The sequence below is a fragment of the Chelon labrosus genome (assembly GCF_963514085.1).
Source record: "Chelon labrosus genome assembly, chromosome: 23".
In the NCBI taxonomy this organism is placed as follows: domain Eukaryota; kingdom Metazoa; phylum Chordata; class Actinopteri; order Mugiliformes; family Mugilidae; genus Chelon; species Chelon labrosus.
Window position 1 is genome coordinate 12,192,782 of NC_140356.1, and position 17,275 is coordinate 12,210,056.

The 17,275-nt window shown below is 41.6% G+C and overlaps 1 protein-coding gene across 2 annotated transcripts in view; it reads left to right on the top strand.

The window, feature by feature from the left end:
- wnk1b (WNK lysine deficient protein kinase 1b) overlaps positions 1-17,275 on the top strand; it is an 89,109-nt gene that overhangs the window by 41,680 nt on the left and 30,154 nt on the right. For both annotated transcript variants that reach the window (XM_084573357.1, XM_084573358.1), the window contains exons 3-7: positions 3,920-4,092; positions 10,350-10,570; positions 11,418-11,575; positions 16,532-16,620; positions 17,106-17,245. In XM_084573357.1, the coding sequence (XP_084429483.1) occupies positions 3,920-4,092; positions 10,350-10,570; positions 11,418-11,575; positions 16,532-16,620; positions 17,106-17,245 (781 nt within the window). The remainder of the gene's footprint in view (positions 1-3,919; positions 4,093-10,349; positions 10,571-11,417; positions 11,576-16,531; positions 16,621-17,105; positions 17,246-17,275) is intronic.

A 17,275-nucleotide genomic window follows, 5' to 3' on the forward strand; every position in this document is an offset into this window, starting at 1 on the left:
ACACACACACTAATACAGTTCAGAAACACACGGAAGCTTTCAGACATCCTCCCTTTCCCACTGTGCATGTGTGTGTGAAAGTCATATGATATATGAGGCCCCGGGTTATACAATATGACAATATGAGATCATCACCTCTGAGATTGTCCTAATCTCTAAAGTAGCTCCCAAGTTTTTTCTAAAAGCTTTTCTGTAGCGACATTTGTTCGTTGTGGTTATTTTGGTCATTGACCGATACAGCGTGTGTTGTCTGGTTATTACCTGTTCATTTAAATCTAAAGGGCAGTGCCAGCTGTAATCACCCTGTATCTGAGGAGTTTGGGATTATGTGGCTCTGTTATAAAATCTGGTACTGTAGCTTTAAACCATTTGAATGATTGAAGGCGAGCATTGTCTTTGCCTCAGATGATTTGCACTAATGCACTGGCTGCTTTGCTTTTTTTTTAATGTTGAATTCATATTCAAATGAAAGTAATATAATGGGATTCTGAAAAAAAAAAAAAAAAAGAAGTACTCAGGTTCAAAACGTTTTATGAGATGTCAGATGTTTTTCAATGAAACCACTAAACAGTTGAACCGGAGTCAAAGTGTCGTCATTGGACCTCTTTTTGGAACTGGTTGCCATGGAGATAATCCTTATAACATTGCAGCGAGTAGGTGTCTAACCTCCAATGTCTTGCATCACCTTAAAAAAAAAATTATTTCTGCTTCTTTAAATGCTGCTTGAATATGACATTTTGCCATTTCCTGTTCTTCTTACTGTGTATTCTGTCAACCATACTGCTATAAAATCACAAGCATTGTTTGTGTCGGTCCTGCTGCTCTTTCTGGGTTCATCTGTAGACCTGGCTGTTTTGTTCCCTTTCATCCTCTAAAAGGGTCACAGGCATTATGAAACGTTCTGGATGTGTGTCACAGTTTTCCTCTCAAAAGCTCAAATTTCTATTTGCTCCAGGTTAATTGGAACATCTCTTTCACGTTTGTTTTAATCTGTCAGTGGGCGGGATATAATACACAGTAAGTGAACATTTTGTCCTCAAAGTTGATGTGTTAGAAGCATGAAAAATGGACAGGGGAAGGATTTGATGGGCCAAATTGTGATTACTAGACGACTGGGTCAGAGCATCTAAAAGACTGCAGCTCTTATGGGGTGTTCCCAGACTTCAGTGGTCAGTATTTACCATAATGCGCCCTGCCACAAAGCAAAAATTGTTTCGGAATGGTTTAAGGAGCACAACAACAAGTTTGAGGCGTTGATTTGGGCTTCAAATTCCCCAGATCTCAATCCAGTCAACATCTGAGGGATGTGCTGGACAAACAAGTTCAATCTATGAAGGCCCCAACTTGCAACTTATAAGACTTAAAGGATTTGCTGCTAACATCTTTGTGCCAGATACCACAGCACATCTTCAGGGGCTGTCCACGCCTTGACAGGTCAGGGCTGTTTTGGCACCCAAAGGTGGACCAACACACTATTAGGAAGGTTTGTGATGAGCAACTTAATCATTCATAGACACAGACCGCATTTAGGTTAAAGTGTTGAGGTTTCGTCTCCTTATTTTTTCGTGGTCAGGCGGAGCTGATTTTGTTTATTTTGGGGGCAGCGATGTGCTGAATGTGTCAGCTATGGTTAGACACACATCTGGCGGAGGAACTAGAATCTGTTCAAACACACCAAGCCAAAAGCAAATAAACACACGCTGACATTCACTAAAACTAAAACTGATACGCAAGCCAAGACAAATTACCAAAGAATATATTTATTTGAATTGCTTGTGGTTTTTTTTAAGGAACCTTTAGGAAATATTTAAGCTTTTGTTCACTTGAAATGACAGCTGATACGTATGCATGGAACCTTATACACCCGTGTCCATGTAAAAACGCGCACATGCGTGCCTGCTCAAAGTCCTTTACAAGCGCTGACCCGCCCACGCTGCCCTGTGCGTCTGTGTTTATTGAGGTATCAGTGGTAGAGTTGGAATGCCCATTAAACCGTGTGTTCATGTGTATGTGCGCGAGATATTTCTAAGAGGCCAGTGTCCCTTCAGGATGAAAGAATGTAGACTGTAACTTTCCTTTCTTAGCTTGTTACGGTCAAGCTCTCGCAGGGTGGCAATGACCGCTACAGATAAAAACGTTAAAAGTTAAAGCTTGGTGCAAATGTTATAGGCCGTGATTTACAGCCAAACAATGAGAAGTATGAGGGAAGGGAATTTTATGTGTGTTTCAGGAAACAAGTTGGAAGTGTTTATTAGAAGGAAGCCAGTGACTAACCATGCCTTATTTATCTGATCTGAGGGTATAGCATATTATCATCTCCTGGCTCTCGCCTTCCAGTTAAGCAGAGGCTTGACTGATATAATAAAATTAAATGCAAGCACTTAATGCTATAGTGCAGGAACACTATAACATAAAAATAAATGGCCTTTCCAACAAGTTGACGCAATTATGATAAGACTAATCTGTTCTCTTTAGCCACGTTTTCATTCTGGTGCAGTGGTAGTGGTGGGTTTTATATTAATCATCAATATCTGTGAGGATTCTCAGTCATCCAGGACATGGTATGATGGTTTTTCAGAGAAGACTTAAGAAAAAATAATTCATATCGTTTGCACTTAAAGCTACACTGCAAAACATTTTGTCCCCCTGCTGGCAGTGAGAAGAATTACACAAACACTGTCAACATGTGCATATGTCTGCAATCCCTTGGTCATTTCTCTTCTTCAGGTGAACAAGCCACTTGAGTGAGTGGTCTGCTGGTCAGGAATGATTGTTTGATTGTTTGCCAGAGTTGAAGAGAGAAGCAACTATAGCGAAAGAAATGGCTACAGCAACTAGGAGTATGGTGAAGCCTATAGCAAAGGCTAGAAACTAGGGTTATGAATGTAACTACGGTTCTATGAATTCAACGTCTTTGGTGATCAGGAAGTATTAAATAGAACGCAGGTAATGTCCAGGAGAAGTGTCTGATGCTCCAGATAGAAAAGAAACTTGACAATCACTGTCTGACAGCTTTAAAGAAGAAATCGATGAGTGATATGGACAGATACAAATTGCCCTATGTGTGTTTTTTTGTTGTTGAAGGAAGCTGAACGAAGAGAAAGAACTGAGGAAATGTAAAATGTAGGCATACAGTACATCATAAGTAATGTCCGCCAAAGAGACCACCATAGATTGGACCATAGTTTTGACCAAACAGGCTGCTTGAATCATATACAACTCATCAACAGATTAATTGATAACAAAAATGCGCATTAGTTGCTCATCTACACACCGTAAATCTAATGGATTATCTAGCTAACAAGGAGGGATTTCAGACCTATTTGTCTGTACCAGTGGAGGAACTTTACAGGGCAACTTCACATGTGAATAAATAAATCCTTTTTAGAAGCCAGTTTGTCACAAAGTGCCTCGCACAACTGCAGCATGTGCCGTACAGAACAAAGGAAGACAGAGCCAAACACATCCCCAGACTCACACTAATGGATGTTTGTTGCTTCTTTGAGATAAGATAAAAGGACTGTTTTATCCCTGTCCACATCCTTTTCCAGAGTACTATAGCAACATGTTCTGATAGCATCAGGTTTCACGTTTCATCTGCATTTGTATTTTAGTACCCTGCTTCATCAGAGTTGGATGTAAATGGTATTCTACTTATGGCTGTCAGACCATAAAATGGCGCATTTGTTATCTCTCCTTTCCTCCCCCTTCCTTTCTGCCTTAACCTTTTGGTTCTCTTCTTCTGATTAGCTGTTTCGCTCTACCCTCAAAACCACTTGATTTGATTGTAATTGCTCTGGCTATACTGTTGAACTGTTGATGCGGCATGGTTTGTTGGAGAAAGTATTTCTTCCCTCCAGATTTCAGAGGCGCGATGAATTGTTTTGTGACTAATTTTCCCGTTCTGTCCTGTGTGCAGGATCGCAAGCTGTCCAAGTCGGAGCGCCAGCGGTTCAAAGAGGAGGCCGGGATGTTAAAGGGTCTGCAGCATCCTAACATTGTCCGCTTCTACGACTCCTGGGAGGGTCCCTGCAAGGGAAAGAAATGTATTGTTCTCGTCACAGAGCTCATGACATCTGGCACATTAAAAACGTGAGTACATGAGAGATAAAGTACATTTTTCCATAGTGATAAGTTTGTCATTTGTGGACACCCTAACACGATCGCTTCAGCTTTTGAATGTATTCTGGACATAGGTGTAACAGCATCAAGAACAATATACAGGAATTATCTACCAAATCCTAGAAAAAAATTTCAACATCCACAGTAGCATCCTTTTTTCCCATTTGCTTTTGAAAAACTCTCTCAGTACACGCAATGACTCACCTCCTGTTTTTTGTTGAAACACCTGTGCCATCCTCTTTCAAACCAACAAGAGGTTTTTTACCTATCGCGTCAGTGCTATAAGCACCTCACATCCCAGTAGGATATTGGTGCTAATTACAGTTGTTAGTGGGTCAGCCAGTGTGTCTGACTCATTATGTGGAGTATGTGTTTCATACTGTTATGAACAGTATATCCAAAAAAAACAAGCGGAAACATGGCCACATGGACTTGTAGAGTTTCTTGAAGATGTTTTGCCACTCATCCAAATAGCTAATAAAGGCTGGTGGTAAGTTGAGGTTAAAATAGGATCGTCTGTGGGTGTTGCCTCATATGACTAGTGTGTGGTTTGAACAGTATTGATATGCAGGTCCACGTTTATGGCCTTAAAGTACTGTAACACTGTCAAACCGCTTCCAAGCTAAAGTGTTTCAAACATTTTCTCGCAAAACAATTTTAGAAATTATTTCTAATTGTGACCCTCTACATCGAGCGCCTGGCTGCCAGAACAACAGGCATCCGTCAGTGCCTCTCCTCAACCCCTAACCGCCCCCCACCCAAAATTCAGCGTGGAGAATTGATGATGTCTGTGACTGTCATTGTACATGGCATGACTGAATGCCAGTGTCCCTCCCGTCTAGAATAGATGTGATTGTTGAGCTCACGATACAATAAAAGGCTGGGTGAGTGGCAGCCAGCGCCATACAGTGCATGGCGGGACATTGGCCCACCTGCCAGCTGCTGCTTCTGCTGCAGATTCCTCTCATTCCTGACATCATTCCTGGGTGACTAAACTGATGGTTACACTGGGTTTTAAGCCAAAGTGACCGAGAGGTAGACAGGAAACCACGGTCTGGGAGGTTCATGCACAAATAGTCGGATTAATAGGCAATTACCTCTACTTTAAAAGGTAGAACGACCCACCTGTGACCACAGAGTGAGAGAATTAACTCTGGTACAGTACAGTACTACCAAGGACAGTAGCGCCCTCCACTGGAAGCCTAAAAACTACATATATTTCAAAATAAATGCAGCCTCTGTACAGACTCTCTCTATGTATGCAGTTCATTCATAAAAAAATAGTTCTGTTTTCCAACCGCTTCTGTAACTTCTATGGAAAAAGGAGAAAAGAAGGACATTAAATTCAGATATCTTGGTCAGCAAAAATAGAATTATGGACGATTGGTGATGCTCTGATTATACCATACATATAGAATGCATACATAGCAAAGCAACTGATGATTATTTTTATTATCTATTATTCTACTAATTGCATTATTTTACAGTAAAAATGACTTAAAGTATTATCCAAAAAAAACTATGTAACGTTCCCATTTGTAGAGCTAAACTGCCAAATTTTCTGTGCAACATTATGTATGCAAGAAATGGCAGTCTTCGTGCACCCAGATCTTTTTGCAAGTGTATGCAAGTGCGCTTATGAGCAGGATCAAGGCTGCGCAGGGATTTGGCTGTCATCCAGATGAAGACTCAGAAAGGAGAGGGACTCTAGTACTCTGAAGCGGTGGAAAAAAGACCGGTAGATGACAAGAGGGGGAGGACTGATAGGGAAGGAGGGAGCTGGTGAGGGTGGAAATACTGACCGGCAGCGTGTTAGAGGCCCCTTATCTACTGTACATGTGTGCATGTGTGAGAGGACGAGGCAGGAAGACTTGTTGGTGCTGCTGCGCCGTCTTTATGTGTCTTCACTTACCTCTTCGTGCATGTTAAGTGTATTTACTGTTCACGTTCAGTGTTTACATTAATATCTGCATGCTTTTTAAAGTGCAAAGACGTCTGTGAAGTCGGGTACGTGTGTCGAAATGGGAGCACGGTCGAGTGATCGCGAGGAGGGAGGGATGCATTGTGCAGTGTGACTTCAGCGCTGCATGCCACAGGGTTTAACTTGTCTGTCAACACTGTTCCGACTTGGGAATGGGGGAGAGAGGAAGCAGAGGAGACAGGCGAGGGAGTGGAGGGAGGGTAGGTAAAGGGGAAGGAAGATGACGAGGGAGGAAGAGGATGAGAGGTGGGCTGTTACGTGTGAGGAAGAGGGTGGAAAATGTTTTAGTAACCATTATGGTATGCCGTTGTTCGTTTTGAGGTACTTTCGCTTTTAAAGTCACCCAAAGATTACCTTCCATCTGTTACCATGCTGAGTGTTTTGAAAGCAAACTCTCTGAAAATATGCGAGTCCACCCACATAGTCTGGGCTGTTATTGGCGCAGTTAACGGTTAAGTTAAACAGTTAAGTACTCAAATGATTTTGATCATTTAAAGTTGTGGGAACTCTCTGTGTAACTGGAGTATTGTGTCATAGTGTCCCACAACTATTATCTCCTTTGATTATTAATAGGAGTACAAACCTGTGGGTGTCATTTAATAGGAAGACCTAATGACAACATGTGACGCTAAAGCTGATTTAATACAAGCAAGGATGTATTTTTTAGATTCATGTTGTAGTCTATCAATCAGAAATTATTCATTAACTTAGGAAAACTACCAAATACTCTCCACTTCCACTTTCTCAAATGCTGCCTAGCCCTTGTTTTATATGAAAGTAAATTGAGTCTATTTGCGATTTGCATTGTCGATTGGACAAAGCTGCCATTTCTTTTTAAGAGACGCCTCTTGATGAATTCAATTAATTGTTAGTTGTGGTCATATTTTTGTCCCGTCCTAGGGCACAGCTTTACTGTGACAGTGCCGAAAGAAGTACTTTGATCCTTTAAAGTAAAGAGTGTGGGATTTAGTGGCATCTAGTGGTCAGATTGCAGATTGCACCCAACCGGCTACACCACCTTCACACCTCCTTTTGAAGCATTGTAACACAATAACTTGTGGTTACGTGTGATTATACACTAATCAAAACATAATTATTAATAATATACCTTTAAGTAGGGTAGCTATATATTGTTTTGCTGATGGAGCTTATTGGACTTATAGTTGCACTTTATACTGTACCATAGTAGTCTAACATCTCAAAAACTGATAGTCTGCGCCTGTAAATTCAGACTATAGCTGTCACGTAACTGTCCAGCTACAGTGGTTTGCTAAAGGAAGTGGGATCAGGGTCAGTCAGTGGTTAAGTCAGCTGCTGCTATTCAACATTACATGGCAGATTTGGTCCGAGCTAAGTTTACACTTGGACATTGAATTAAATGCAGTAAATAGATCAAGGAACAAGATAATTTTTAGTTCTGGGAACCAGCATTGTTTAACAAATAATTGAATATGGCTAATTTACGTTACTCTGCGCGTACCAGGACATCATAAAGATGAATGGCTTGGCTAAAAGTACACACCGCGTCTCACAACTCCCTCACGATATACCAGGTATTACGTTTTTTGACCTTGTTCCAAAAAACACAATATTTCTACCAAGCTATTTACGTGTGCAATGACACTGAATATTCCAGTAATATCCATGTTTGCATGCAAAAAGGTTATTTTTTCCAAAGTTTGCCGCATCGTCAACCACCTTCTGGAAAAGGGTTACACTCCTAATTAATTAGTCATACAATTTGCTGTGTTCACAAAAAGGCCTGATTTGGAATATCCAGAATTTGCTGTTTACATGACCCGAATCGAAAACATCTTATTGAACTAGTTCTGAAATTAAGTGCATATAAACCAACCGAATGTGTCTGTTTGCCAACCTGCTTTAATTTTGTCAAACCGCTGAGGAGAGGAAGTTTGCAGCTGATAAGAGAAAATGGGCAACACTCAGCAAAGAATTAAAACACTAATTTTAAATGAACTAATCGAGAGTGACGCACAAAGGCATCGTCAATGTGTTCTCCACACTCTTAAACCAAAAGCTTTGTCATTAAATAATTAAATTTGACTTCATCTATACAAACTAATAATAAAAAAAAAAACATGTCTCCATGTCTGGAAGTAGAGATACCCCTGTTGTTCTCCTGACTAATTTTCTCTTAACATTTCTGTCCTGTGCTGCTTGTATCCCTGTGGAGTTTCCTCACACATTCCAATATAAACATAAAACCCAGGTGGACTGACTCCTGATCACCCACAGGTGTAGATATGTGTTGGCTCTGCAGTGGCCTGGCATCACGTCAAAGGGTGTTCCCCTGCTTTTCACGCAACGTGCGCCGTGATAGCTTCCAGACTCTCGTAACTCTGAGCAGGAATACGTGGGTAGAGACAGTAGACAACTGTTCTGAATTACTTCAAAAAGGAGCACATTAAACGGTAACTTGTTGTTCTCAATCAGGGAAATTAGAAGTGTATAAAATAAGTGCTGTGGGCAGGGCCACATATATGGCTAGATGTCATGTTACACAACTGCAAACACATGCACTGTTACTAAACACATTAAAACATCTCTGATGGTTTGCATCTTTGCTGAATTATCTAAAAATGTGACATTTGCCTGACACTGTTAAAGCATTTTAAGTGGTTAAAATAGTTAAAACATTGGTCAAATAGAGGCTAAAGCTAATAAATAAACAGCTGAATGAAGACGGAGCTCTTGAGTGTTCGCTGTTTAATGACCGTGCAGCTGCCACTCTTAAATCAAGCTCTTTCAAACATGTTTTTTATCCCGATATCCAAAACAGTAACTTATTGAAGAGATGATACGTTTTAATTCCAATGGTTATTTGGCATGCGGCGTCAGTCTGTAATCCTGCAGGCGACAAAATGTCCCGCTGTTTCTGTTTGTTTGTATTTGTGAGCATTTATGATGTTTATCTTTAAACTGGAATAGTTTGACAGTAATCCACTTTTTATTATACAAGATTATTTGGATATCGCCCCCCCCCCATCCATGCCCTGAGGAAGGTTTCAGTGGCCTGGAGTAAAACGTAGAATAGGATTCAGTTCGATTCATCTGATTAGCCAATATTCTCATTACACTGGTGCTTCATTTGCTGGGGCACCGAAACGCAGCCTCTAAATAACGCATTATCTGCCGCGAAACTCGTTTATTTCACCAATATTTTGTTATCGTACGCTAATGCTATTCCCCGTTGAGTCCGGAGCTGGCTGTTATTTCAGGTAAACAAGCCGACCGTCGCGGGTGCGTGCGGCGCTCAGAGACGACATCATCCAGGTCAAAAGACATCATCCGGGGTTTGTAGGTCAATCTACAGACCCCGGATGATGATAACGGCTAACTGCGGACTCAACGAGGAATAGCACTAGCGTATAATAACAAAATATTGGTGAAATTAACGAGTTCCGCGGCAGATAATGCGTTATTTAGATGCTGCATTTCGGTGCCCCAGTCACTCCCACTATATGGATATACGCAGATCTAAATATCTCCCGAAGGAATACATATTACACAAAAGTTATATGGGTGACTAAACGAACATATTTTATGCCAGAAATAAGAAAAAAAACGGTAGTTCCCCTTTCACAACTGCTACTATTGTTTTTTCTCTGTGCATGTTTGGTCCATACAAACATAGAGGTAACACAAGTCTAAAAGACTTGATGAGTGTTGAAAGAGAAGTTGAAATTGACAAATAAATTGCTCCAAATTGGGTAGAACCACTTATGTTGTGAAGCATGTCAACACTTATTGGATAATTTTATTCAGGGTCTCTAAATGGTTACGTTTGAATCTCTATCAATCAGACTGAAGAATTATGTGTTTGTATTATGTTTGTATCTGCGCATTTAGGTCTATTTGAGTATTTAGGATGCGTCTTCATAAGCTGCAATTGTCTGATAATGATCCACTTTGGTTATGTAAAGTTTATACTGCACGTCATTTGGATATTGTGTGCCTCTCTATGCTTTAAGTTGGAATAATTAGTCGGATGGTTTCAGCGTTCATCTGAGTAGCCCTTAACCTCAGTAGGACGAGGCTTCGCCGCTTGTGACGTATGATATGAAAAGCACAACAGAACAGCTTTGTGTCTTTACCTGGTGATTTTGTTGGCCACTTGAACAGGCTGCATAGCCGCTAACAAGCGGTTGCAGGGTTAAACTGCATCTCTCTCTCCTCTGTTCAAAGATTGATTCATCTCCAATGTTTTGATTTCTTTGTCCTGCAGCTACCTGAAGCGCTTCAAGGTGATGAAAATCAAGGTTCTGCGTTCGTGGTGCAGACAGATCCTCAAAGGCCTCCACTTCCTTCACACCAGAGCTCCGCCCATCATCCACAGGGACCTGAAATGTGACAACATCTTCATCACGGGGCCCACTGGCTCGGTGAAGATAGGAGATCTGGGCTTGGCCACGCTGAAGAGGGCCTCGTTTGCCAAGAGCGTCATTGGTAGGAAAGCGCGTGCACACATCCAGTGAAGACACAAAAACTAAAGCTGTCACAAAGTTGTACACCAGAATGAAATATTTAGATTTGTGTAGGTGGAGATGAATTATTTGAGTTTGCAGTGGCATTAACTGCGCTACCTCCACACAGTCGTGTAAGAAAAGAAATGAATGAATTCTGTACACATCACACACGCCTACTGTAGATTAATTTTACTGCTTCTAAAGTGTCTGGATGTTAAAGCAAACCGCAGGTATTTGGAAAGTGAAACACTCTCCAGTCAATGTGCCAGTAAACTAGGATTAAGCTGTCTGGAGATGTTAATGGCTGCGCACACACACACACACCAGATGTACACGCCCTGTTTACAATACGCACTTAAACACACAAGTCGAGATTATAACTTGGCTGCTTTTGGGTAGCCTTGTCGAAGAGCTCGCCGCAAGTATTTCACACATCGCACATTTTCTCAGACAGCAATTCACATATTTTCATGCACTTGAGGCAACAATGATATGCTTAGTAGCTCTCGCAGCATTTTTGTCGTAATTAGGCAGACCTCAAGTATTTGAAATCCACACACACTGAACAAGAATGTGGTACCAGGAGGTGAGTTTGTAGTTTAGTGTGTTGGGGTTCATCTTTTATTTACTCCCTGACAAGATTTATTCCATATTGTTCTGCTTTTCTGTCCATCTTCCTGCCATGTGTAGGAATCTTTTCACGCTCTGAAAGCCAGGAACTGTCAGTGTGTCCACTGATTTTTGAGTGATAACAATCTATAGTCTATATAAGTCTTTATAAACTCCATGCACTTTGTAAAAAAAAAAAAAAAATGTCTTTCTCTTAGGTACCCCAGAGTTTATGGCTCCAGAGATGTATGAAGAGAAGTACGATGAATCCGTAGACGTCTACGCCTTCGGGATGTGCATGCTGGAGATGGCTACCTCAGAGTACCCCTACTCTGAATGTCAAAATGCTGCCCAGATCTACAGACGAGTTACTAGCGTAAGTTTCGATTCCCTCCTCGGTTCGATGGAGACGGAGTGGTGGTAGTCGACCGTGAAGACGCCACATCGAGGCGGTGATGTGTGGGCTCTAATAGCCTTGTTTGTATTTTTGTCTCCGACCACCATTTTCTGCGCCTGGCCTCACTGCCACTCCCAGCACACTTGTTTACTGACTGTATTAATAAGTTTGGCATGAGCTGCAGGAGATCAAGTCATATGATGGTGTTTTTGCACTGATTAGTCTCTTTCACTTATGCTCCCTCCCCCTTTTCTCCTCCCTTTCTCTCCCTTTCGCGGTTTGTCTTGCAAAAAGATAAAACAAAGAAAAACGGTCGCACTATAGGAATACTTCTGCTTTTTTTGTCCACCAGTAGAGAGTGATACAGAGCAAGCCCGTTCATGTCAGATTAAAACGAATGTAACAATGAAACAAAGCATATTGTTGTATTGTTGGCACATGTGCCGTTGCTATGCAGTAAAGTCTTTTTTTTTTTTTTTTTTCGTGTCAGTGAAGTCTCTTTTGAGAGCTGTAGCTACGGTTACCTTCATTGTTTTGATGCCGTGGTTCTCGTCTGTTTCCTTGAATCGCAGGAGCGTCTGGTTAACTCCTCAGACAGAGCCAGGACGCCAGAATGTCTTCCAGACAGTGTCCACTGGTGAAGAGTGAGATTGTTAGGGACTTCACATACCGAGCTAAATATTCCCAGAGCCTGATTCTGCTAGATGAGAGATAGTAGCAGCATGGTAGAGTGTTTATATTGGTTAGTTGAGCAGCACCTGAATGTCTAAGGATGAGTTGGAAAGTCATTCAACAATTCTCAAAAAGACAGTCAAAAGACTCTCATTAGCACCAAGCTAACCTGCCTCTTCTTTTAGGTTGATTGTCGGTTGGTTACCTCCGCCTAATAATGCTACCCATCTGCACAAAATCAAGGGTTGTTCTCAGTATGTCTGTACTTGTGTTTTTGAGGACTCGTGAATCGTCATAACTCACTGCCCAAGTATTGTTCCGGTTCAAAGTACACATCTGACCAAGTACAGTCAAAATGCCGTTGCATTTGGCAATTGTCAACCAGCAAGTATTCAAGTTCACAGTTTGCACACTTGATTGGCTTCTGGACGTCTTGGATCAGCAGATCTTTTCCGGGGAGTAATCAGTTCCCAACCAAGTGACTCCAGACCATAGACTGTATAGATATGGACAATGTGTCGCAACTTCCTTGCATTGGCCAAACTGATGCAATTTTTCCCGGGGATACGGGCAGTGCCATCATGTGCATGCATCAACATTATATTAACTACCTAAAATGACAGAAACCATCCTCCAAAAAAAATTTTTGATGTGTATTTTAGTGTTTTAGTTTGGCCCAAGTCCCATCCACTAACATAGAGGAGGTGGAGCTTATGACCTATATTGCAGCCAGCCACCAGGGGGAGCTCTACTTTCTTTGGCTTCACTTTTGAGGAGCTGTTCCGCCGTCCATCTTTATACAGTCTATGCTCCAGACCAACTATCCCCAACAAAACCTTTTGTGGGCAGAGCCTGGCTTTGCTCATCACCTGTCACTGTACAGTTTGTCGCCAATGGGATTTCCAGCTGCTGATCGCCATCTTGTATATTTCCACCAGAAATGTTTCCCAATGAAAGCAGCAGAACACAAAAAATATTGCTAGCGTGCAGACATTTCTTTTTGAAATGTAAATCCTGTCAATGTTGCCGCTGCCTTTGGTTGAGTTGGCGTTCCAAGCCTGATATTTGGTGGTAGAAATGAAAGTCGTGGACAGCGTTTCCCCTGTGGCAGTCATTGCCATCGGTCGTTGCCTCAATGCCTCAGGGTTGAGATTAGTTCCACTTAGTACCCAACTGGTGTCACTAAAACTATCAAAGACGGCTTGACATCATTAGCTCACTTTGACGATTTAAGAGTTTTTTGATGTTTTCTGAAAGTTGGCAAGGAGTCTTGTCAACCCCAACCCTCAATAACTGGCATCACACCATCCATTTAGACATTTAGCTAATACCCCTTTACATTTCCAATTCTCTGAAATTCAGATGACGGTTGGCTGGAAGCACTATGAGGGGCTGAAAAAAACAAAAAAACAAAAACAAGACAGACATAAAAACACAGACGGAGAGGAACAGATGCAATCAGAGGCTGTTTTCAGTCGAGTGCTGCTGAGGTCATCACCTCAACAGACGCACACACACACACACACTCTCCTGTCCTCACAGGGTTCAGCCTTGTGGAGGCAGAGAGTGATGTTTAATGGACCGGAGGAATTTACTAGAAATCCCTCTTTCTCTCTCTGTCCTCCTCTATCCCCTCCATTAGCTCTCTTATCTCTCTGCCGCTCTCTCTCTATCTTATCACAGCTTTTATATCAGTTTCGTATATTATTTTGTTGGAAACGTCAAATAATCTGATGATGTACTTGTCACTGATTTAGAAGAAGTTTACGATTGCTTGCCGATGAGTGGAGCCTCATCCTTACCTTACTCAGTCTTACCTTAAAATTTGACGCATCTTTTTCTACCAGTTTAAACATGCAACTCTGATAGATGATAATTTTACCTTTTCACATTATTTACACACGTGATTTCACACTCCTATCCTTTTATGCATCTCCTGCTCCTGACTAGATTCTCATTTCAGCAAAGCAATTGATAAAATCCCTTTACCGCCCGTCCATACTATCTGACTGGCACATTCAAATTGAAAGGATTTGGATTAAGATCACCTCCCTTCCCTGCGACTGCCTTTCTTCCCGTTGTCGTCTTTCTGTCTCCGAATCTCTTAATTTAATTCAAGCTTAATGCGATGGAATAAATTCAGACGTTATATTTCGATCTCTATATCCATCTGCCGTGCCATCCTGTCCTGTCTCTCCCTCCTTGCGTTTCCCTCCTCACACAATTCCCCTAATCGCATCCTCAGTTTGATCAAAGCCTATTTGATTATCGCAGTGGACTCGGCCTCCGGGTTCACAGTTCAGTTTGCGTGCGTGTGTTTTTGAATTGTGAGTTCGCAGTGGGGCCCCGCACACCGGTCCGGAAGCGACGGAGAGCTTCGCAAAAATATTCCGTTGTCTGTATTTGTTACTGTCACACACACGCGCATACATCCGAAGCCTTGTGACGACCCCGGGGTGCCGCAGTCAACAGCTTCCTTTCATTTCACTGCCTAATCCACCCGACCAGCTTTTCACCCTCTGTTTCTCCTTCTGTCTGCCCCTCACTAGGATAGTTAACCCCTCATATCTTTCGCCTGGAACTCCTGAAAATAAAAACTGTACAGCATATCGAGACAGTTATGGTTTGCTCTAAAAGCCAAAACTGTGTGTGACTTTAATGACATCTGATGGATTGTGAGATAATTGATTTTTATAGTTTCAGATTTTATTCTCGTGGATAATTTTGCCTTTAACCCTCTAAAATACTGAATTACTCAAATTAAAATTATTTATTTTTATTTTTGCTTTGCCAGAACAGTGGGGGCTTATCTTCTTATACCTTGACATCCAGTGTTGTTGACATGCCTCATGGCCCTTCTCCTCCTGGAACATTCCTTACCTCCAATCAGCCTTATTAAACTAAAATCTAGCTTTCTCTCCATCTCTGTCCAACCCTCCCTTCTTCTGTCAGGCTTAATATCATTACTTCCTCCATCAGTCCTAACTTTGTTTGGCCCTGGAATCTCAAAATGTGTGTGTGTGCAGAGAGAGGGAGAGAGGGAGAAGGAGAGATGGCAGTTGTTGTGTAATGGTGAACTGGTGGGGTATCAGGAGAGGTAAGAACAAAAAGAGAGAATTAAAGGAGGACCGGGCTGCAGGGAGGAGCAGAAGGAAGTGATCATTTGCCAGTTTGCATGTCAAGATAGAGATGGAGCTCTTCTGTCAGTCACCCAGTTAAGACTAAAACTTATTTTCTCTCAATACTTGCGGGGTAAGTTATCGTATATATATCCTGTGCATTTTAGGGAAAGAGATTTCTGCTGTTGGAAAATTCTGTGTAAATTGCTTTCATGCCTCGTCGATTACTTCATGAGCCTGTTGCATGTTTCAATGACTTTATTTCCAGGGGAGCACTACTCAACAAGGAGACTTGCTTTGTTCGCTCAGGATTTATCTTCTGTTCCCTTCTTGGTTGACTTTGTCTTTTATACTCCTGTTTTAACCCAGTGAATGTACTCAGATGAACGTTCTGGTCGTTACGATGCCTTCAGGCAAACTATGTAGCTGAAACACGATGGGTCCTCCGAAGTACCAAAATCCTTTTTCTACAGTTTAGTTGGCCATTTCCACCTAATATCATCAAGCACTATGACCCCGCATTTCATGGTTTATCTTCTGTTAGTTGTACATTTTGTATTTTAGTTTCATACCCGTTTTATTTATTTTTTTGTCTAATTCAGTTGGACGTTTTCCACAGTGTCTATTAGTTTTGTGCCTTAGAACAACCTCCTGTTGGTGCCAAGATTCTCAATTGGTTCCTGCTGATTCTTTTCCATTAGTGTTGTCCTTCAAAATGTGCTCTAGGACTCTTAATTGGCTCTGAAAGGCCGTGATTCATTATTTATTCCTTGGAGGACAACTGGGTTTAAGTGGAATTTACCCCTGGAGAGTCCCTCACAGATCCAGGACCTTAGAGTGTGAAACGTTTTACCTTTTGGCTTCATACAGTTAATTTAATCAGTGAATCTTTTTTGAAAGGATTGACGTTATTTGATAATGTGCTTGTTTTTAAGATAGATTACCGTACGCATGAGAAAAATCGAGTGGTTGTAGCTGGACATCTGTTTTCTGGAACTGTAAAGGCATGCGGATCAAATTAATGTAATTTCACAGTGAATCTCACCTCTTCATTGGTGAGAAACAACGGCGCAGTGTTTTAACTCTTCTCTCCCTTGCGTGCGGCTTCCTTCCCTTCACTGCTCTCCTGTTTTTGTCTGTGCAGGGTGTGAAGCCTGGCAGCTTTGACAAGGTAGCCATTCCTGAGGTGAAGGAAATTATAGAGGGCTGCATCAGGACAAACAAGGACGAGAGGTGCGTCACACAAACAAAAGCTATGAACTCCAAACATGAAAACAACCTCATAGGATTTGTATTCATGTTCATCATAGTTTTTAAGGCATCAACATTTGATTTCAGTGTTAAAAAGTTGAATTTTATTCTACATGGGTGGGAAAAAAGGCTGAACAGTAAAATCCTCCTTTCTCTAAATCCCTCACAGCTTCTTGGTTTAAAATAAAAGCGTACTGTTCACTCTCCCCATTCTGAGAGTCTGCCAACACATCCACTATAGCCTTTTGTCTGCTACTTTAGAAGCTTAACCAAAGCAACTGTATCCTTCTCCTGCACTCTCTTTTCTTTTCATTACCTTGGAAATTTGATGATTCATTATCTTTTATCCAACAACACTCCAATCTTGCACCAAGCAATGTCACAATATGGGAAGTGCATCTTCCTTGTCATTTTCTGTAATCAAGTCTTTCCGTCTCCAGCTAAAGGTAGCTTCTTGACTCCTCTAGGTATGCCATAAAGATCCTGTTGAACCATGCGTTCTTCCAGGAGGACACAGGGGTCAGGGTTGAATTGGCAGAAGAGGACGATGGGGAGATGATTGCTATTAAACTGTGGCTCAGGATAGAAGACGTCAAGAAGCTCAAAGGCAAGAAATGATTTCACTTTATAATTAAAT